The following is a 20,385-nucleotide window of genomic DNA, read 5'->3' as shown; positions in this document are numbered from 1 at the left end:
AATGTAGAAATTATATATATATATATATATATATATATATATATATATAGGTCACTTCATAATTCTACTTCCATATGTGTTATATGTTACTTTCGACTGAAAGTATAATAATAACCCACACTCAAAAGATTTTTCTGCAACTCACTGTACTGGTAGGAGCCCGTACAGATCCCCGTGGGAGCTCTGACATTCAGACCAGTCAAAACGCACAACTTCCTCATCAGATCCATCCCTGCAACTGAACAATCAAACAACTCCTGAATAAAAGATACTTACAGTAAATGTTACATGGGACAAAATGCCACTGGGACAAAACAGGCAAACTCTACCTGAAGCTGCCAGGGGAGCAAAGATGTTCAGACTCCCTCCTTCTGAAGCAGGAACTATCCAACCACACAGATTCTCCCAGAACTCCCTCACACCTGGCTTTAGCACTGTCTTCTCAGTTATGCTCATTCCTGGATAAAAGACAATGTACACATTGTATACATACATAAATATAGATATAAATATCTGTAGGATGTAATCATTACAAAGATTTAACCTTTACATTTTAAATATTTCATTCTATTTTTTTCTTCTATTACATTATATTTTAGGCCTATAGATACGGATGATTTATTAGAGTGTTTGTTGTGTTTTGTTGACTTGTTCATCATTTACAGCTTCTTTTGTATCTCAATTTATTGAAGTCATTCAAATATTTGGCTTAAATGTGTCAGCAGCTGTGTGTTTTACATGGTTATAAAATCTGCCTTCATAAAGATTAACTATTCCAGCAGGCAAAAACTGCCTGTTAATACTTTTCTTTTTATATAAGATAGATTGGACCCAATGTTACTACAATTACTCAAGGAAATTACCATCTGTGAGAGTTATCTCTTCTGTGCTTCCTGTCACCAAAATGCCAAGACTTTGCACCATCCTGCCTTGAATCACCCTTTCCGCCAGAGAAAGCAAAGCCTCCAAGGTCATTCCTTGTGAGTCATACGGTAAAACCACCACAGACAGTTGCACCGCGGCCAGAAGCAGCTAGAAATATAAAGTTAAACTCCTTTAGTTCATAAACAACTGTCTATCATTCAACAAGAGACATAACTCAATGATAGACATGAATGAGAAATAACAACGTTTTACTTCATATCCAGGAACACTGGATGACACAAGCAGGAAATGAGGAAGAGGACTATAGGAAGATTTGACTGGCTGGCTGAACAGTGAACTGAAAGAAAACAACATGCCCAAGATTATTTTTTAAATATTGTTGTGAGAAGAATTATAAAAATTAGGCTACTAAAATATGATGGCTAGAAAAATCCAGAAAGATATTCACCAATGTTGCTACTGTAATACTGACCTCATAGTTTTCAATAAACTGGTGGCACATGTGCTCCCAAGAGTGTTATTCAAGCTTAAATCAAGCCGTGGTTCTCTTATATCCACACTAGAGAGTGAATTTTTCAATCTGCACTTGTCCTACATAAGGAAACCATGACAAATAACACTTTTGTGTACAATTTTCCTTGCATGTATAACAAGACTAAGATTGTGTTACATAGAACGTGAAGATGAGTAACTAACACATGATCAACATAGTCAGCGATTTAATGCCTTTGTAATTTGAAATACTTAAAATAAAAGACTGAATGAAATGAAAATAAATAATAAAAATAATAAAATTAAATAAATTAAATTTGGATGAGACATGTTAGTAGACAGTCAGCTTTTGCTGTACACTTTCATTGTCAGTGTCTCACCCCAAGTTGAACAAGAGTAGCAGTAAGTGGCTTATGGATGGTTCCAGTAAATGATGTGCCCAATTTACTGGTGTTTAACCATGCCCTCCTGGTCTTCAAAGCAGCTTCTGTGGAAAAATCAGACAGAAATATGAGGACCAGAGCATCAGCCAACTGAGATTATTAGCCTCAGATAATTTATATGAATTAAAACTCCTTAACCTCAATCAGATCATTTCATAAAGGCATGTAGAGTACATGAAATGCTGGAACCCTGGCACTCACGTTTATGCTCTGCTACCTTCTGTCTGATAGTTTGTCTTATGTTGTGTTCTCTCCATCTATCCTGCTGCTCCTCTGATGCTGTCAAACTCTCATTCAAGGTACCATAGACACCTGCTGCTTCCCGTGGAGTTAGAATATCTAAACTGTCAGTACAAGCCACATAATGTCTTTTCCATGCCCCATACTCATGATCTGATGGGCTGTAGGGAAGAAACCAGCCCAGACGGATACACTTCGGAGACCACAGACAGTCCTAGAGAATCACACAGAGATTGTACTGTGGGTGAGTAAACATATACAAAACATTGTCTTTGACATTTCTGGCATTCATTCTGAAATTGAAATTTACCCTAGTTTAGAACACTTTCAGTAGCAATGTTTGAATGAAGAGAGAAATGTGATAAAAGCCCATTATCTAATCAATTAAAGGCACATTTGTACTGATTAATTTCTTACCTGCTCTGCCAGAAACTTCCAATGCCAGCACACCTGTGCTGCAGAGCAGATGTCTCGAGGACTGAGGAAGGACATGATGTAGAGAGACAGAAAGCGGGGCAGCACAGCTGTGAAGTCCATTCGAGTGATGGGGACCGATTCCGCCAAACAATCCCTGGTGTACCTAAAAGGAAAAAAAATATGTATTGACTACAAATTCTTTGTCTGAGAATGTGTAGTTCTTGTGTGTAAATCATGTAAGATCAGAAATTAGGATCTGAGAATTCACTTGAGCTGGATTTTGGAGCATCTTTTCAGCAGCTGACAAATAAATTCTTTTCTTTGTCGGTCCGTCCACAGGTCAAACCAATGGAGGATGAGAGCTGTTCTTTCCTGAAAAAGCTGCAAATGTATTTAGTGAGGTTATGTGGTTGTAAAAATAAACACACACACGACATAGATGTCAAATAATAATAATAAAACAAAATAAAAAGTAATTACATAAAAAATAAATAAATAAAAAATACATATATTTAAAAAAAACAAAAAAAACTTTTTCTGACCTGTTGGTTGCATGCTTTATTTGTTACAGGCGTCCATGCACTGAATCTGGTTTCTGTGGCGTCGAAGCGCGGTGCGTCAGACAGCGACTGTCTGTAGTCACTTCCATTCATCTGCCATTGATTATTAATATCCGGATTTCCGCGGGTTTTTGACTTATGATGGGTTCTAAATTCCACAGACGTCATAACAGTTAAACTGGTTTAAACAGTCCAAAACACTGCCTTTCTCGATTTGTAGTTAAAATAACAAGCGGAGACACATTTGTTTCATTTGCAAATGCACTCTGTTAAATGAATATGAATTTTACGCGAAAATTAGGTGTTCTGCTTGTTATCGGCTGGAGTTTAGTTCTAAACAAACCTCTAGTCTACTTGACGCGCTCGTTTCCCTGGAGACCAAATAACAAACGAAGCTCTGCAAATTCCTTCACACGAATCGTGTTTCTTTCAGCAGCTCTTGTGATTTTGCTCGGAGACAACTGTTTTTACATATTTATGTTAAAATACGTAAACTATATCAATACTGCAGTTAATCTACGTAATTGAGAAATCAGATGTGGGGTAATACAACTTGAACTTTATTGACAGAAGCATGAATAAAAGGTTTAATCAACAATCAGCCAGTAGCCTATGTTACACTTTACATTTCCAACATTTCAATTTAAAATAAAATATGTAAATATGACTATAACCTAAAACATACCATGTTATTTTACTTTCATTCTGCAGTATCAGGAAACAGACATCTTGGATGAAAATAACCTGCCATTTTCTTTTTATTCATTCCCTTAAGACAGGACATAAATAAACACAAACAGAGCCCATCAGTTCCTTGTTAAAGTGAATTAGTGAAAATGCAAAGGTGCTGCTATTGTACAACTCCAAGGCAACATTTAAGACATAAGATTTGATTAGAAGTCACAATGTTATCGAACATTACCTTATGAACATATATTTCTTGTGGTAACATATGATGTGATGAGAAGGACAAGTGAGCATTTCATCACAACTGTATGGATTTGTTCTTTGATATCATATCTATAAAACTATAGACTGCAAATAAGCCAAGCTGACCAATTCTAAAAGTTTAAGATCCACAGTGTCACCGATATGACTGTAATACTGGTGTTTCTCCACAGCTTTTCTGTCCTAAATATGCACGCAGTATTCTCCATGGTAGAGCTTTTGCAGTTTATATGCTGGAAGTTCTGGGGACTTCTTGACTGTCAGCAAGGTTAAGCTTTTGTCTAAAGAATTATAGTTAAGGATACTCATTCAAAGCATATGAGAAATCACTTGATTTTGACAACTTATATATATAAAATAATTATATTTAACAATTATAAACAAATATAAACAATTTTAAGTGAATAGTTCACCCAAAAAATTTAAATTTGCTAAAAACTGACTCACCCTCGGGCCATTCAAGATGTAGATGAGTTTGTTTCTTTATTAGAACAGATTTGGCGACATTTAGCATTACATCGCTTGCTCACCAATGGATCTTCTGCAATGAATGGGTGCCGTCAGAATGAGAGTCCAAACAGCTGATAAAACATCACAATTCATCACAACAGTTAACATCTTGTGAATCAAAAAGATGCGTGTTTATAATAAATAAATTCATCAAGAGGTGTTTAACTTCAACCTGTTGCTTCTGATTAAAATACAAGTCCTCTATCCATAAAACTACATTCACCAGTGGAAAAAAAATAATCTTGGACTCGTATTTTGGCCAGAAGCAACAGTGCAAAGTTAAAATGCCTCGATGAATTTGTTTCTTACAAACAAACAGCTTTTTTTCAGCTTCAAAACATGTTAATTGATGAACTGGAGTCATGTGGATTACTTTTCACACTTTTTCACTGGAGGAAGTGTTATTATGGATTATGGACTTTTGGTCAAAAGCGGCGGCACCCATTCGCTGCAGAGGATCCATTGGGGAGCAAGTGATGTAATGCTAAATTTCTCCAAATCTGTTCCAATGAAGAAACATCTTGGATGGCCTGAAGGTGAGTACATTTTTAACAAATTTTCATTTTTGAGTGAACTATTTCTTTAACTTAACCCCTATAACATCATCCAGTTGAAAGTCATCAACATAATTGGTGAAACCATGAAAGGATACATTGAGGAGCTCAACTCTTCCAGCTAAAGGAAAAAAAGTGAACTTCATTGGATTGTCTGGATAATTACATGAAAGAACTCATAGATTTGTGGATTTGTGACTAAATATTGCTTTGCTTACATTTAATAACAGTTTATCCATGTTAGTGTCATAAGCGGACTTCCTCTGGTCTTCTGGCAGCTCATCCACTTCTCCATACAGGTCAAAATGCAGACGAGCCAGTGTTTCCTGCATTTCTCTCACATGCTCCATCTGATCAATGGAGCACTCATTGCCTGATTCAGAGAAGATTTTAATTTGAATCAAAACTGTAAACACACTTTAATGTAGCTGTACTGTACTGTAGGAGCTTACCAAAGGCTTGTAATTTTCCAGAGTGGAAGTCATTAAGAAGGCCGAGCAGCCCCTTCTCCATCTCCTGAACATCAGACACGTCTGTGAGAAATGAGTGCTGGATGTGGGCAGACTGGTTACTCTTACCCGACTGACTCTGAGGCCTCGGTTTGTCTCGCACTCCCCTAAAACAAAATAAATAAATGAACCAAAATATGAAGTTTGAAATATGAAACTGTAATTTTAATAACTTACACAGATTTAATATGATGATAGATGATGCTCACCTGCGATACTTTGTCCTCTGACTGGAGTGCGTGACCGTACCACCAACACCGAACGATCTGCTGCTGGATGTTGTTTTTCGTGCAGTGACTGGGAGAGGAGGCTGGTTGGAAGACGGTTTGGGGATTTTACGTTTCTTATTTTTTTCTTCCATTGTGTCATCCAAATTATCTACAGAATAAAATAGTACTTATGAGCAGAGAAGCCTGAAAAGTTTAAAGTGATTTGAGTTCACAATAAAAAAAACACATATTTGATAATGATGCCCTGCAAGCTCCAGTTTTGGTAATGTTACATAATCTATTGGTTCCCAACTTTTTAACCCCAAGATCCCCCATTTTCCAAGACAACATTTAAAAGCCCCTCATGTAGGCCAATATATTTCCAAACTTTTTATTACTAGAAACTAGGGGTGTTTACAGATTACAATAATGAACCACAATTAGTTGTGTGACTCGAGAAGATTCAGATGTTCTGCTATAAAAACAGTTTTTTTTAGACATTTTGACTGATTTTTTTAGCAGGGTATAGTATTGTAATGAAGTAAGATTTTGTAATATAATTATTAAATGATATAAATATAAATAAATATAAATTTTAACTTAATTTTGTATCCTCCACGGAAGTTTGCTGAGGCCCCCTAGCGGGCCCCTGACTCCGGTTGGAACCACTAATCCGCGATTACACTACAATGTTATGCGTTTTATTCATGATGAGCAGGCGACAAAATAATTCACACTGGCAATCAAACTTAATGTAAACACTGTCCGGTGATATTAAACAGTGTTATCACGTTCATTAACAAGCGTTTCTAATCCTTTTACAGTAACACGCAACATGTAAATAATATGCGAGCGAGTCGAGGTGCGACGCTGAGTCGTGAGAAAACATGCCTAGTAATCATTAAAGCAATGTAGTAACAAATGCACAATTGTATCATACGTTTAATTTTACCGCACAAAGGAAGACTCCACTGTTTAGGCTGAAATATTATCCCCTCTGAAAGACATTCTCGATGAGATTATGCTGCTAAAGTTGGTACAGCTGACCAGCAAGTTTACAAAAGGCACTTCCGGGATTTGCACGTCATCATCGTGGTGATATCAACACTGTCTGATAGTTTGTCTTATGTTGTGTTCTCTCCATCTATCCTGCTGCTCCTCTGATGCTGTCAAACTCTCATTCAAGGTACCATAGACACCTGCTGCTTCCCGTGGAGTTAGAATATCTAAACTGTCAGTACAAGCCACATAATGTCTTTTCCATGCCCCATACTCATGATCTGATGGGCTGTAGGGAAGAAACCAGCCCAGACGGATACACTTCGGAGACCACAGACAGTCCTAGAGAATCACACAGAGATTGTACTGTGGGTGAGTAAACATATACAAAACATTGTCTTTGACATTTCTGGCATTCATTCTGAAATTGAAATTTACCCTAGTTTAGAACACTTTCAGTAGCAATGTTTGAATGAAGAGAGAAATGTGATAAAAGCCCATTATCTAATCAATTAAAGGCACATTTGTACTGATTAATTTCTTACCTGCTCTGCCAGAAACTTCCAATGCCAGCACACCTGTGCTGCAGAGCAGATGTCTCGAGGACTGAGGAAGGACATGATGTAGAGAGACAGAAAGCGGGGCAGCACAGCTGTGAAGTCCATTCGAGTGATGGGGACCGATTCCGCCAAACAATCCCTGGTGTACCTAAAAGGAAAAAAAATATGTATTGACTACAAATTCTTTGTCTGAGAATGTGTAGTTCTTGTGTGTAAATCATGTAAGATCAGAAATTAGGATCTGAGAATTCACTTGAGCTGGATTTTGGAGCATCTTTTCAGCAGCTGACAAATAAATTCTTTTCTTTGTCGGTCCGTCCACAGGTCAAACCAATGGAGGATGAGAGCTGTTCTTTCCTGAAAAAGCTGCAAATGTATTTAGTGAGGTTATGTGGTTGTAAAAATAAACACACACACGACATAGATGTCAAATAATAATAATAAAACAAAATAAAAAGTAATTACATAAAAAATAAATAAATCAAAAATACATATATTTAAAAAAAACAAAAAAAACTTTTTCTGACCTGTTGGTTGCATGCTTTATTTGTTACAGGCGTCCATGCACTGAATCTGGTTTCTGTGGCGTCGAAGCGCGGTGCGTCAGACAGCGACTGTCTGTAGTCACTTCCATTCATCTGCCATTGATTATTAATATCCGGATTTCCGCGGGTTTTTGACTTATGATGGGTTCTAAATTCCACAGACGTCATAACAGTTAAACTGGTTTAAACAGTCCAAAACACTGCCTTTCTCGATTTGTAGTTAAAATAACAAGCGGAGACACATTTGTTTCATTTGCAAATGCACTCTGTTAAATGAATATGAATTTTACGCGAAAATTAGGTGTTCTGCTTGTTATCGGCTGGAGTTTAGTTCTAAACAAACCTCTAGTCTACTTGACGCGCTCGTTTCCCTGGAGACCAAATAACAAACGAAGCTCTGCAAATTCCTTCACACGAATCGTGTTTCTTTCAGCAGCTCTTGTGATTTTGCTCGGAGACAACTGTTTTTACATATTTATGTTAAAATACGTAAACTATATCAATACTGCAGTTAATCTACGTAATTGAGAAATCAGATGTGGGGTAATACAACTTGAACTTTATTGACAGAAGCATGAATAAAAGGTTTAATCAACAATCAGCCAGTAGCCTATGTTACACTTTACATTTCCAACATTTCAATTTAAAATAAAATATGTAAATATGACTATAACCTAAAATATACCATGTTATTTTACTTTCATTCTGCAGTATCAGGAAACAGACATCTTGGATGAAAATAACCTGCCATTTTCTTTTTATTCATTCCCTTAAGACAGGACATAAATAAACACAAACAGAGCCCATCAGTTCCTTGTTAAAGTGAATTAGTGAAAATGCAAAGGTGCTGCTATTGTACAACTCCAAGGCAACATTTAAGACATAAGATTTGATTAGAAGTCACAATGTTATCGAACATTACCTTATGAACATATATTTCTTGTGGTAACATATGATGTGATGAGAAGGACAAGTGAGCATTTCACCACAACTGTATGGATTTGTTCTTTGATATCATATCTATAAAACTATAGACTGCAAATAAGCCAAGCTGACCAATTCTAAAAGTTTAAGATCCACAGTGTCACCGATATGACTGTAATACTGGTGTTTCTCCACAGCTTTTCTGTCCTAAATATGCACGCAGTATTCTCCATGGTAGAGCTTTTGCAGTTTATATGCTGGAAGTTCTGGGGACTTCTTGACTGTCAGCAAGGTTAAGCTTTTGTCTAAAGAATTATAGTTAAGGATACTCATTCAAAGCATATGAGAAATCACTTGATTTTGACAACTTATATATATAAAATAATTATATTTAACAATTATAAACAAATATAAACAATTTTAAGTGAATAGTTCACCCAAAAAATTTAAATTTGCTAAAAACTGACTCACCCTCGGGCCATTCAAGATGTAGATGAGTTTGTTTCTTTATTAGAACAGATTTGGCGACATTTAGCATTACATCGCTTGCTCACCAATGGATCTTCTGCAATGAATGGGTGCCGTCAGAATGAGAGTCCAAACAGCTGATAAAACATCACAATTCATCACAACAGTTAACATCTTGTGAATCAAAAAGATGCGTGTTTATAATAAATAAATTCATCAAGAGGTGTTTAACTTCAACCTGTTGCTTCTGATTAAAATACAAGTCCTCTATCCATAAAACTACATTCACCAGTGGAAAAAAAATAATCTTGGACTCGTATTTTGGCCAGAAGCAACAGTGCAAAGTTAAAATGCCTCGATGAATTTGTTTCTTACAAACAAACAGCTTTTTTTCAGCTTCAAAACATGTTAATTGATGAACTGGAGTCATGTGGATTACTTTTCACACTTTTTCACTGGAGGAAGTGTTATTATGGATTATGGACTTTTGGTCAAAAGCGGCGGCACCCATTCGCTGCAGAGGATCCATTGGGGAGCAAGTGATGTAATGCTAAATTTCTCCAAATCTGTTCCAATGAAGAAACATCTTGGATGGCCTGAAGGTGAGTACATTTTTAACAAATTTTCATTTTTGAGTGAACTATTTCTTTAACTTAACCCCTATAACATCATCCAGTTGAAAGTCATCAACATAATTGGTGAAACCATGAAAGGATACATTGAGGAGCTCAACTCTTCCAGCTAAAGGAAAAAAAGTGAACTTCATTGGATTGTCTGGATAATTACATGAAAGAACTCATAGATTTGTGGATTTGTGACTAAATATTGCTTTGCTTACATTTAATAACAGTTTATCCATGTTAGTGTCATAAGCGGACTTCCTCTGGTCTTCTGGCAGCTCATCCACTTCTCCATACAGGTCAAAATGCAGACGAGCCAGTGTTTCCTGCATTTCTCTCACATGCTCCATCTGATCAATGGAGCACTCATTGCCTGATTCAGAGAAGATTTTAATTTGAATCAAAACTGTAAACACACTTTAATGTAGCTGTACTGTACTGTAGGAGCTTACCAAAGGCTTGTAATTTTCCAGAGTGGAAGTCATTAAGAAGGCCGAGCAGCCCCTTCTCCATCTCCTGAACATCAGACACGTCTGTGAGAAATGAGTGCTGGATGTGGGCAGACTGGTTACTCTTACCCGACTGACTCTGAGGCCTCGGTTTGTCTCGCACTCCCCTAAAACAAAATAAATAAATGAACCAAAATATGAAGTTTGAAATATGAAACTGTAATTTTAATAACTTACACAGATTTAATATGATGATAGATGATGCTCACCTGCGATACTTTGTCCTCTGACTGGAGTGCGTGACCGTACCACCAACACCGAACGATCTGCTGCTGGATGTTGTTTTTCGTGCAGTGACTGGGAGAGGAGGCTGGTTGGAAGACGGTTTGGGGATTTTACGTTTCTTATTTTTTTCTTCCATTGTGTCATCCAAATTATCTACAGAATAAAATAGTACTTATGAGCAGAGAAGCCTGAAAAGTTTAAAGTGATTTGAGTTCACAATAAAAAAAACACATATTTGATAATGATGCCCTGCAAGCTCCAGTTTTGGTAATGTTACATAATCTATTGGTTCCCAACTTTTTAACCCCAAGATCCCCCATTTTCCAAGACAACATTTAAAAGCCCCTCATGTAGGCCAATATATTTCCAAACTTTTTATTACTAGAAACTAGGGGTGTTTACAGATTACAATAATGAACCACAATTAGTTGTGTGACTCGAGAAGATTCAGATGTTCTGCTATAAAAACAGTTTTTTTTAGACATTTTGACTGATTTTTTTAGCAGGGTATAGTATTGTAATGAAGTAAGATTTTGTAATATAATTATTAAATGATATAAATCTAAATAAATATAAATTTTAACTTAATTTTGTATCCTCCACGGAAGTTTGCTGAGGCCCCCTAGCGGGCCCCTGACTCCGGTTGGAACCACTAATCCGCGATTACACTACAATGTTATGCGTTTTATTCATGATGAGCAGGCGACAAAATAATTCACACTGGCAATCAAACTTAATGTAAACACTGTCCGGTGATATTAAACAGTGTTATCACGTTCATTAACAAGCGTTTCTAATCCTTTTACAGTAACACGCAACATGTAAATAATATGCGAGCGAGTCGAGGTGCGACGCTGAGTCGTGAGAAAACATGCCTAGTAATCATTAAAGCAATGTAGTAACAAATGCACAATTGTATCATACGTTTAATTTTACCGCACAAAGGAAGACTCCACTGTTTAGGCTGAAATATTATCCCCTCTGAAAGACATTCTCGATGAGATTAGGCTGCTCTAAAGTTGGTACAGCTGACCAGCAAGTTTACAAAAGGCACTTCCGGGATTTGCACGTCATCATCGTGGTGATATCAACACGCACTGTTCTGTTAGTAAACAGCTATTAGTAAGCGGCTGTCAAAAACAGTTACAACGTACAAATATATATATATATATATATATATATTTTTTTTTATCAACGAACATTTTTGTTTAATCCAGTTTGAAATGGAAGTCTGACTGGTTAGTTCTTTTGAAATATTGTATAACAAACCAGTTACGTGACTTAAAGATTAAAAAAATCACCAAAAAGCCACTCGCTACAGTGGACCAATTTAATGTTATGTATTTTTAAAATAATTACTTATAAATTACTAATGCATTACATTAATGACGCACCAGAAATAGACACGTCTCTTCCTATTTTATTTTTATACAGGAAGTAGTAATAATCGTAGCAATTAGGCCAAAACATTTTTTCTTCTTCTGTTTATTGGATGTTATCTATTAAAATGTTAACTACCTCTCATAAACGCTTCACCCCATCCAACATCTTTTCTAGTGTTGTTGATAATTATCTTTTCTATTTATACTTCCCTTTAACGCATGCGCACCAAGTCACCTGTCATATGACCGCACATGCGCACCACTGTCATAATCTGTCTGAAGGAATTTCGGAAACAGTTTGGATCAGCGCGAACAATAAACACTTTCTAAAGACTTAAACCGATCGATTCCAGTCTTATCCGTCTCCTGTCCTGGAATCAACCTCAGTAAGTAGCGAGCGAATCGTTGTGCTCCAGCTTGCGTCCAGTATTTCAAAACAAAAGGATGTTAATGCGTTTCTACTTCCCCAAAGCGGAACTGAATACGAGACCAACTCACCAACTTCTGTCTTAAATAATCAAACACATTTTGTCAGTAGCGTTAGCGTTAAAGAACCCCGTTGAATACGAGACCAACTCACCAACTTCTGTCTTAAATAATCAAACACATTTTGTCAGTAGCGTTAGCGTTAAAGAACCCCGTGAAACATCATGAGTAAACAGTAAGTAAAAAAAAAAAAAAAACCTGTTCGTAAGTAGTGGTGTTGGGATCTTGGGAGACTTGGGGAAATTCACGAGGACTTTCCCACTTTCAAAGTAACGTACTAACTTTCTTTATTTACCTGGCAAAATTGTGCTCTGTCCTTCTGGCGTTGGGTGTAAACCGTACATCTTGGAATCAGCAGCATTAAACATCATTGCTATGGGTTTATACTCTGATAAAATCGGATTGTCTTGTTTAAGAAACAAAAATGTATGGTTTCCTGAATGTTGGTTCGGAGGATTTGTCAGATCTTCATATATAGAGGAGTCATGCTGTAGTTTTAATCCCATATGAACATAATGCAGGTCCAGATAGTGCTGTTTATATTCTGTCTGATGCAGAATACAGTGAAAATAGTGTGAGAGACATGACGTAATGACCTTACATTGAGGAACCGGTTTTTGTTGACAAGCTGGAAATGCACATTTCTTAAAAAGGCGTTTCTCATGGATGGACTGTTCAATGGAGTCAGTAACATGTCGTTCAGGGTCATGTTAATCCCCTTTAAACACTCTTGAAAAGCCTGGATAAGTAAGTTAACACCAAGAGAAGAGAAGTGAATTTAAATAGATAGTTTACCCAAAAACATTACAATTCTGTCATTTGTTCACCCTCATGTTGTGCCAAACCTGAATGACTTTCACAAAGGCAGTTGTAAGGCAGAATTTGCCTCAGTCATTATTATCTTTCATTGCATCTTTTGTGTTTTTGTGCTAGACAGAAGAAATTAAGTCATACGGGTTTGAAACATCATAAGTGAAAAATTTCAGATGAAATATTCTTATAAGTTTGTTCTTGTGGATTTGCATCTACCTTATTGGAATTTGGAACAGGAAAAGGCTGCAAAAATGAAGGAAAAGATACACGAGATCTGTTTCCTGTGCAAGCAGGCCTGTTACACACTCATAATCACTTTATTAAGTCTTTTTACCACAGTGCATGCGATGTGAGATTTATACTGTAAGCTGTGACAGTTATGTGCTAGTCGATAATTGACTTGTAGTGTCCTCAGTATCTGTTTTATTAATGTTTTATGAGTATTTCTGCTCTTCAGGGTTCTTTGCAATGAAATGTACCCCAAAATGGCATGTATCTTATGTTGAACATGTCATCCACAAAAGCTTGATAGAAACATCACACTTCTTCTTTCTCTCTCACACCCATCTCACACCATTGTTAACAGTGTTTTAAACAGCATAGACATACGCATTTTCAGTTTTAGTTTAAGGGCGTAATTATCAGCGCTGAGTAAAAGTGTTGTCTGTGCTGTTTATGACCTCTTGGTGTTCTCTTAGGTGTAACACATTTTATTGAATTTGTCATTCATTTTAAAACATTTGACAGCTGATAACTTTTCATGCTGAATTTCTTTATTTTCATTATATATTTGGACTTTCTCACCCACAATTGTGTCATGTACTCAGCCTTGTGTCACAAAAGTTGCAGTTAAAACTCACGTTTTGGTATGTAAGACTTTCAGAAATTGGAAAATTAGTATTATGGACTACTTCTGTAGTACTTAATGGAGTTTCACATTAAAGAAGATCAGTTGAGCAACATGAGGCTGAGTATTGATGAACGATAATATTTCCTTTCATATTCCATGTGGTAAATTTCCATGGGAAAGCTTTTTCTGTGGGCACCTTTGTTTGTGTGGGTATGAATGGCTTCTGAACTTTGACCTCTGACCTCCAGACCCCAGAGCGTAGAGCTTAAGGCCACAGGAGGGGCGGCAAACTTGGACACCAGCAAGATGGCAGACATGACAGTGGAGGACATCACATTGAAAGCCAACCAAGTTACAGATGAGGTATACTTGTCATCTATTACTATAGCAATATAATAAAGTAATTCGTTTTGATGTGATTTTGCAAGTTCCTGTATACGTGCCCTCTCATTGTTTTTGACCGCAAAGTCTTTTTCTCTTTTACTCACAATTTTATTGCTCTATTTTTTAACCTTATAATACTTTTCTTGCACTAACAGTTTTAAGATTTTCCTCATGTCTTCTTGTTGATTTAGCTATTTTCTGTGCTACTAAAATTGTCAGATAATAATAACATACTCCTTTCTTGCTTTGCTTATAACTTTGTTTCTTTCTCTCTTTCTCCTTCTTGCTGCCTCTGAAGGGACTCACATGAGCCTGTGTGCTGTAATAAAGACTAATAGCATGAAGGAGACACTTTGCTCATGCACCACAGCATGGGTGACTGGGGGTAAACTAGAGATCCATGAACCCCCCACCCACTTTTTCATTCTGACATTACATGTTTTTTTACTTTGTACAATTAGTGTTTTAATTTCCTTAGAATATAATTTCCCAGGTCAAAAGTGGATTAATAGCCATAGTTGGAAAAGTTTAACACATTTTTTTTCACAGCTATGCCTTACCATTGTGTTCCTGTGTACATCTTGTGTTCCATGCATGGTTTCGTAGCATTATCAAGGCTTTTCACATTTCGGACAGTTTCTCTATTCACCTTTATATCTACCCTTTCTGGCTTTATGAGCCAAAGATGCACTGAAATGTTCAGTGTGCATTGTTTTATTAGATGTTTGCATGCAGAACTCAAATTAATGTTCAACAGAATAGGTGCTGTGTCAAATTTCTGTAGTGATTTGACTACCTTTTGAATATGTGCGTTTTGTTTCTTTCAGTCACTTGAAAGCACTAGGCGGATGCTACAGATGGCAGAGGAGGTAAGATTTCCAATGAAGCCTGAAGGCTTGAGAAACACGTTACTGTTATTTGATGTACAGATTTAGAATGCCGAGAGCTATCTGCATTTGCTCATTTGAATTTGAGATATATATCTTGATATAAGCATTTGTATATTTTCAGAGCCGGGAGACGGGTGTCAAAACAATGACCATGCTGGATGAGCAGGGAGGTAAGTGACTGCATCATTCCATTCCTCCTCATCCCTGAAACCTACTTTGTTACTCAACATTATATCGTTGCTATAATCTATAAAAGCTTTGTTTAGGACATGCTGGCTCATGTTATTGTTGAAACCTGCTTCATTCTGTCTTGATAAGAGCAACTGAGGCGAGTCGATCAAGGAATGGACCAGATCAATCAGGACATGAGGCAGGCCGAGAAGAACCTGACTGATCTGTCCAAATGCTGTGGCTTGTGTGTGTGCCCATGTGACAGGTTCGCTATTATAACTCCACTTCTAAGCTCCTGGATTTAAAATAATCTCCATTATGTTGTATCATGGAACACCAAATTCAGTAGGATTTGTGTGGGGGCTTCTCTTTGCATTTTATTGAAATTAAATGAATTGTCATAAGATCTTTCAGGAGTAAATGAGAGTATTAAAAACCTCTTTTCTTTTAGAGTGACGTCTATTGAGCATGATGGGAGATATAAGAAGACTTGGGGCACAGGTAGTGACAACTCCAGCACGGAGGGAAAAGAGGGCGGCGTTGTATCCAGCCAACCCAATGCTGTTCGCAATGGACAGGCTGTTTCGAGTGGGTCAGGGGGCGCATCTGGCCCCTACATTAAGAGGTGAGGGGAAATATAGCACTAAATAATAGGATTTCATCCAGTGTCAGACTTAAATCTTTTGATTTGAATCAATTGTTTAAAGCAAGTAAATGAAAACCGTATGTTAAGCTTCTTGTCCTGGAAATAGATTATGAAATCTGACATTAAAGCAACACTTTCTTCTCATTTCTGTGGTTTTACTGTACAAATATTTGTGGAGCCAGACTGTTGCGACATCATTTGAATAAGCTTCCACTTTGTTGCATGCCAGTCAGTCAATATCAGATGCCAAAACAGAACATTGGTCATTTTGCTTAATAATCAGATGGTGAATTCCTGTCAATGCAGGCAGTTCATGACCTAGAATAAGCTACAGTCTTGTTCTCTGTTTGATAGCATTTAGCTATTATTAGGATATGTTGTCTTTTCCCTGCCACATTAAATATTTTTGGTGGCTGAAGGAACTGCAGTTTGACTCCACATGTATGTGGTATTTTTTTTTATTTTAAGATCTTTACAGCTGGTTCATACTTCTGAATATTAATTTAGATTAGCAAAAAGTGCTTTTTACAATATTATGTCTTGAGGTATATTCTGTGTATATACTGTATGCTTTATTGATATTTCCCGAAAGAGTAACAGATGATGCACGAGAAGATGAGATGGAGGAGAATCTGGGTCAGGTGGGCAGCATCATCGGGAATCTCAAGAATTTGGCCTTGGATATGGGCAATGAGATTGACAAACAGAACAAAACCATTGACCGCATCACTGATAAGGTAAATCTACTCCGTCAAACAACTAGGCATCTAATGAAGTGGACCTGTGAAAATATTAATATTTATTTATTTAAATGAACATTATTGTTTTTAAACAATTTAATTAAGATATATAAATAAGATATATTTTATATAAAAAAAATATATATATTATTTTTCCCAGGCTGATATGAATAAAGCTCGCATTGATGAAGCCAACCAACGAGCCAACAAACTTCTGTAGAGAATGGACACTGCTAGCATCACTCAGGAACCTGATTGTTTGATCTCTCTCACACACACACACACACACACTTTCTGCTTCACAGCAATGAATTGCAGCAAGTGAGTTAAGTTCTTCCAGTGCCATCTGTGCCTTTTTTGCCGTTCTGTTTGTACTATTGTAAATAGCTGGACACATGCACACACAGATCTATTCCAGAGCCTCCTGTACAATCAAGTCTTCACCCTTAATATGTGAGACAAATATGCTGGACGCACCGAGTGCAGTTGTTTTTGAGGCTTTGCTCACTGCTGCCCTCTCAGTCTGTAATGGAAGGATTCTAATCTCTCGAGATGGTGATGGGTTTTGTCCGTCCCTCTCCCTGCACTTCAGTCAACATGGCTAATTGTTTACTAATCTGAATGAAGGGCCAAAGACTTACGACAGAACTTTTAATGTTCTGGTTTGCTGCCCTTATAGCCGTTGATGTATGTTTGGGCTAATGATATAATATTTTGTTTTTATGTCATTTTTTCTGTTTAGCTGTATCTTTGACTGATTATACTCATATTTAATTATCTTAAGACATTAATGGGCCTTGTGAATGCAGTTAGTCCTGTTCAATGTTTGAGGGGAAATGTATGGTAGTGTCCTTTTTAATGGCATAATTTACCATGCTATATAGGAATAGGACATTTCAATGTATCTATTTTACTGCTAATAAAGCCAAGTGTAATTGTTCCTTGTTTTTTTTTTTTCGTTTTGTGTGTAGAAGTGACTTTACCAGTAGAGGGCGCTGCCACATTATTTTGTTATTTTATGGTGAAATTAAATATGGTTGATTTTGCAACAAGGTCTAACCTAGCAGATTTCCTTAGGCAATGCAACAAATTCATATGAAAGGCTTGAACCTGATGCGAAATCTGTATGGAGAAAAAATTTGAACTCATGAAATCCCAGATTATGTGGGTTTCTATTGGAATGACTGGAATTGACCACTTAATGGCAAGCTCTCATCAGTTATGAAAAAGATGCATCGTAACAGAAGTGTTTGGAATGGCAAAATCAAAAGAACAATAATTTTGTGCTTGAACGCCTGCTAATATCTCTACTGCCTGTATTGCAAATATTATTCCTCATAGCAAGTAGAACAACTAGCCCATATAAGATGTTTATAACAACATTATTTTCAACTTTTACAAAGACACTCTTTTAAAAGAAATCTAATGTCTGTATGGTCTCTCAGCCTAGAGTGCTGAGGACTGTTTTCTGTTCATTCCTGCTTTCATCTTTTTCATGGATAGTTTTACTTGGACTGACTCTTCGGACTGAGTATTACATAGTAGCCTAGTTATTTGAAACATTTGAGGCCTCAAGAACTAGGACAGTACCTTTGTTTCAACTCCCTTCGAGACTTTCTGTGTCTGCTGTTTAGGAGACTGCTGAGAAGGGTCCACATATGCTGTGAAGCCTGGAGGAACTGTCCTCAAGTTATCAGCCAGCCTTGTTCCCTGAGAGTCTGACAAATCTAATACCACATAGGATGTAACATAAAAACAAAATCTGAGGAAAAATTTCAGCATGCAGGCTACAGATAAGAGACAGAGGATTCCCTTCATCTCCCTGGTTTAGTTCCCCGTTGTGATGGCCTGAACTTTGGTTTGGCACTGACATCTTTGATCAGTTACAAAAATTAGAACCATGTCTGACATACCGATATTTTTTGTTGGTATAAAGGCTTGCTTTCTTTCAGTGAAATACAGCCAGGGAATTTGATGCTAAAAACATGATAGTTATTAGAAAGAAGACAGTTAAAAGGACAGCTCAGGGTATTTTCTTATGTAGGTCAAAAACTGTCTCTACTCACCCCCATTTGTGCCACCTTGCTTCCTGTTAAGAATGGTTGGCCACAAGAAGCAAAGGCAGGTGCAATACCTTTAGATATGCAACTCTATGGCTTTAACCATTGGTTTATCAACAAAATACAAGTTCACACACACGATTTTAAAGAACTTACAACTTCAGAATCTGAGATCTCTGGTCTGGAGTAAATATCAGGGCCTGTATTCACAAAATATTTTAAGGCTAAAAGTTGCTCATAACTTGCCGATTTAGGAGAAAATCTTAAAAATAATGGGCGTCAGTCCTAAATTTAAGACTCCTACATTTTTGCTCTAAGAGTATTTCACAAAGCGTTTTAGCGCTAAAACTAGCTCCTAAATCTCTGAAACATTAGGAGTAGTGTCACTAAGATCAAGTCACAAACTATCCTAAAATGGCTGTTGCCGGTGTTCTGACAAATAATGCACAAAATATTTTAAGGCGAAAAGTTGCTCATAACTTGCCGATTTAGGAGAAAATCTTAAAAATAATGGGCGTCAGTCCTAAATTTAAGACTCCTACATTTTTGCTCTAAGAGTATTTCACAAAGCGTTTTAGCGCTAAAACTAGCTCCTAAATCTCTGAAACATTAGGAGTAGTGTCACTAAGATCAAGTCACAAACTATCCTAAAATGGCTGTTGCCGGTGTTCTGACAAATAATGCTACCTATCCGATTATGCTACCAACACTGTATTTATCCTACTGTAAAGGTAGGTTTAGAGTCACTAAGACCAAGTCACAAACTATCCTAAAATGGCTGTTGCCGGAACAGAAACATTTTAGAAACGTTTGACGATAATGAGCTTTTAAAAAGGTGTCGCCTTAATCGCGAGGGTATTATGACAGTTGTTTTCATTAACAAGTTCAACCTGCATTTTAAAACCTTTATTTGAATACGGCAACATAATATCGCACTCTACAATATTTCTATGAATAAATCTCTGACAGAGACCCCTCCTCTATCGGCCAATCACTGTGAGCATATTAAATGAGCATGCTGACATCGTCCATAGCAACAAGGTCAATCCTGCCCTTACTCGTAGCTTAAAGGGGTCATATGATGTTGCTAAAAATAACATTATTTTGTGTATTTGGTGTAATGAAATGTGTTTATGCAGTTTAAGCTTCAAAAAACACATTATTTTCCACATACTGTACATTATTGTTTCTCCTCTATGCCCCGCCTTTCTGAAACGCGTCGATTTTTACAAAGCTAATCGGTCTGAAAAGCAAGGTGTGCTGTGATTGGCCAGCTATCCAGTGCGTTATGATTGGCCGAATACCTCAAGCATGTGGCGGAAATGTTACGGCCCTTACCATATTGT

At 37.0% G+C, this 20,385-nt stretch overlaps 4 protein-coding genes and 1 pseudogene across 8 annotated transcripts; 1 reads left to right on the top strand and 4 right to left on the bottom strand.

Moving 5' to 3' along the window:
- The window catches only part of LOC107752782 (epithelial cell-transforming sequence 2 oncogene-like), an 8,559-nt pseudogene extending 5,292 nt beyond the window's left edge, over positions 1 to 3,267 (bottom strand).
- Positions 3,268 to 3,581: 314 nt separating this feature from the next.
- LOC107752781 (coiled-coil domain-containing protein 28A-like) lies at positions 3,582 to 6,835 on the bottom strand. Of its 2 annotated transcripts, none has more exons than XM_016568848.1 (6): positions 6,708 to 6,835; positions 5,768 to 5,936; positions 5,502 to 5,665; positions 5,268 to 5,422; positions 5,148 to 5,170; positions 3,582 to 4,266 (listed from the first exon to the last, which is right to left on the bottom strand). In XM_016568848.1, the coding sequence occupies exons 2-6, from the start codon at positions 5,917 to 5,919 to the stop codon at positions 4,212 to 4,214; spliced, it is 549 nt and encodes a 182-aa protein (XP_016424334.1). In that variant the 5' UTR covers positions 5,920 to 5,936; positions 6,708 to 6,835; the 3' UTR covers positions 3,582 to 4,211. The 2 variants fall into 2 exon arrangements, with proteins under 2 accessions (XP_016424334.1, XP_016424335.1); XM_016568849.1 differs by having other exon boundaries at positions 6,720 to 6,835.
- Positions 6,836 to 6,868: 33 nt separating this feature from the next.
- Positions 6,869 to 7,964, bottom strand: LOC107752807 (epithelial cell-transforming sequence 2 oncogene-like). Its single transcript, XM_016568873.1, has 4 exons — positions 7,854 to 7,964; positions 7,580 to 7,692; positions 7,312 to 7,474; positions 6,869 to 7,108 (listed from the first exon to the last, which is right to left on the bottom strand). Exons 1-4 carry the CDS (start codon positions 7,962 to 7,964, stop codon positions 6,869 to 6,871), a joined length of 627 nt encoding a protein of 208 aa, XP_016424359.1.
- A 451-nt stretch (positions 7,965 to 8,415) lies between these two features.
- Positions 8,416 to 13,029, bottom strand: LOC107752777 (coiled-coil domain-containing protein 28A-like). 3 transcript variants are annotated; one of them, XM_016568842.1, is made up of 6 exons: positions 12,781 to 13,029; positions 10,602 to 10,770; positions 10,336 to 10,499; positions 10,102 to 10,256; positions 9,982 to 10,004; positions 8,416 to 9,100 (listed from the first exon to the last, which is right to left on the bottom strand). In XM_016568842.1, exons 1-6 carry the CDS (start codon positions 12,989 to 12,991, stop codon positions 9,046 to 9,048), a joined length of 777 nt encoding a protein of 258 aa, XP_016424328.1. In that variant the 5' UTR covers positions 12,992 to 13,029; the 3' UTR covers positions 8,416 to 9,045. The 3 variants fall into 3 exon arrangements, with proteins under 3 accessions (XP_016424328.1, XP_016424329.1, XP_016424330.1); XM_016568843.1 differs by lacking the exon at positions 12,781 to 13,029 and adding an exon at positions 11,542 to 11,697; XM_016568844.1 differs by lacking the exon at positions 12,781 to 13,029 and adding an exon at positions 11,554 to 11,697.
- On the top strand, positions 12,241 to 17,913 carry LOC107752778 (synaptosomal-associated protein 23-like). Of its 2 annotated transcripts, none has more exons than XM_016568846.1 (8): positions 12,241 to 12,385; positions 14,397 to 14,511; positions 15,360 to 15,401; positions 15,544 to 15,592; positions 15,741 to 15,858; positions 16,045 to 16,218; positions 16,832 to 16,976; positions 17,140 to 17,913. In XM_016568846.1, the coding sequence occupies exons 2-8, from the start codon at positions 14,455 to 14,457 to the stop codon at positions 17,197 to 17,199; spliced, it is 645 nt and encodes a 214-aa protein (XP_016424332.1). In that variant the 5' UTR covers positions 12,241 to 12,385; positions 14,397 to 14,454; the 3' UTR covers positions 17,200 to 17,913. The 2 variants fall into 2 exon arrangements, with proteins under 2 accessions (XP_016424332.1, XP_016424331.1); XM_016568845.1 differs by lacking the exon at positions 12,241 to 12,385 and adding an exon at positions 12,565 to 12,660.
- The last annotated feature ends 2,472 nt before the right edge of the window (positions 17,914 to 20,385 follow it).

Source organism: Sinocyclocheilus rhinocerous, unplaced genomic scaffold (genome assembly GCF_001515625.1).
Source record: "Sinocyclocheilus rhinocerous isolate Xijiao unplaced genomic scaffold, SAMN03320098_v1.1 scaffold61, whole genome shotgun sequence".
NCBI classification, from domain to species: domain Eukaryota; kingdom Metazoa; phylum Chordata; class Actinopteri; order Cypriniformes; family Cyprinidae; genus Sinocyclocheilus; species Sinocyclocheilus rhinocerous.
Note: the sequence above shows the minus strand (reverse complement) of the source record. Positions and strands in the feature narration are given on the sequence as shown.

What these genes read in the sequence shown, in the direction of transcription:
- LOC107752781 (XM_016568848.1), bottom strand. Translation starts at nt 5,919, where the DNA reads ATGGAAGAAAAAAATAAGAAACGTAAAATCCCCAAACCGTCTTCCAAC. An exon ending in CAGAGGACAAAGTATCGCAG is followed by an intron (nt 5,666 to 5,767) that starts GTGAGCATCATC and finishes ATTTTGTTTTAG; the next exon opens with GGGAGTGCGAGACAAACCGA. An exon ending in TGGAAAATTACAAGCCTTTG is followed by an intron (nt 5,423 to 5,501) that starts GTAAGCTCCTAC and finishes TCTCTGAATCAG; the next exon opens with GCAATGAGTGCTCCATTGAT.
- LOC107752777 (XM_016568842.1), bottom strand. Translation starts at nt 12,991, where the DNA reads ATGGGATTAAAACTACAGCATGACTCCTCTATATATGAAGATCTGACA. An exon ending in TGGAAAATTACAAGCCTTTG is followed by an intron (nt 10,257 to 10,335) that starts GTAAGCTCCTAC and finishes TCTCTGAATCAG; the next exon opens with GCAATGAGTGCTCCATTGAT. An exon ending in TGGATAAACTGTTATTAAAT is followed by an intron (nt 10,005 to 10,101) that starts GTAAGCAAAGCA and finishes TTTTTCCTTTAG; the next exon opens with CTGGAAGAGTTGAGCTCCTC.
- LOC107752778 (XM_016568845.1), top strand. An exon ending in CCAACCAAGTTACAGATGAG is followed by an intron (nt 14,512 to 15,359) that starts GTATACTTGTCA and finishes TGTTTCTTTCAG; the next exon opens with TCACTTGAAAGCACTAGGCG. An exon ending in TCTGGCCCCTACATTAAGAG is followed by an intron (nt 16,219 to 16,831) that starts GTGAGGGGAAAT and finishes ATTTCCCGAAAG; the next exon opens with AGTAACAGATGATGCACGAG.
- LOC107752807 (XM_016568873.1), bottom strand. Translation starts at nt 7,964, where the DNA reads ATGAATGGAAGTGACTACAGACAGTCGCTGTCTGACGCACCGCGCTTC. An exon ending in ATAAAGCATGCAACCAACAG is followed by an intron (nt 7,693 to 7,853) that starts GTCAGAAAAAGT and finishes ATACATTTGCAG; the next exon opens with CTTTTTCAGGAAAGAACAGC. An exon ending in TGCTCCAAAATCCAGCTCAA is followed by an intron (nt 7,475 to 7,579) that starts GTGAATTCTCAG and finishes TTTTCCTTTTAG; the next exon opens with GTACACCAGGGATTGTTTGG.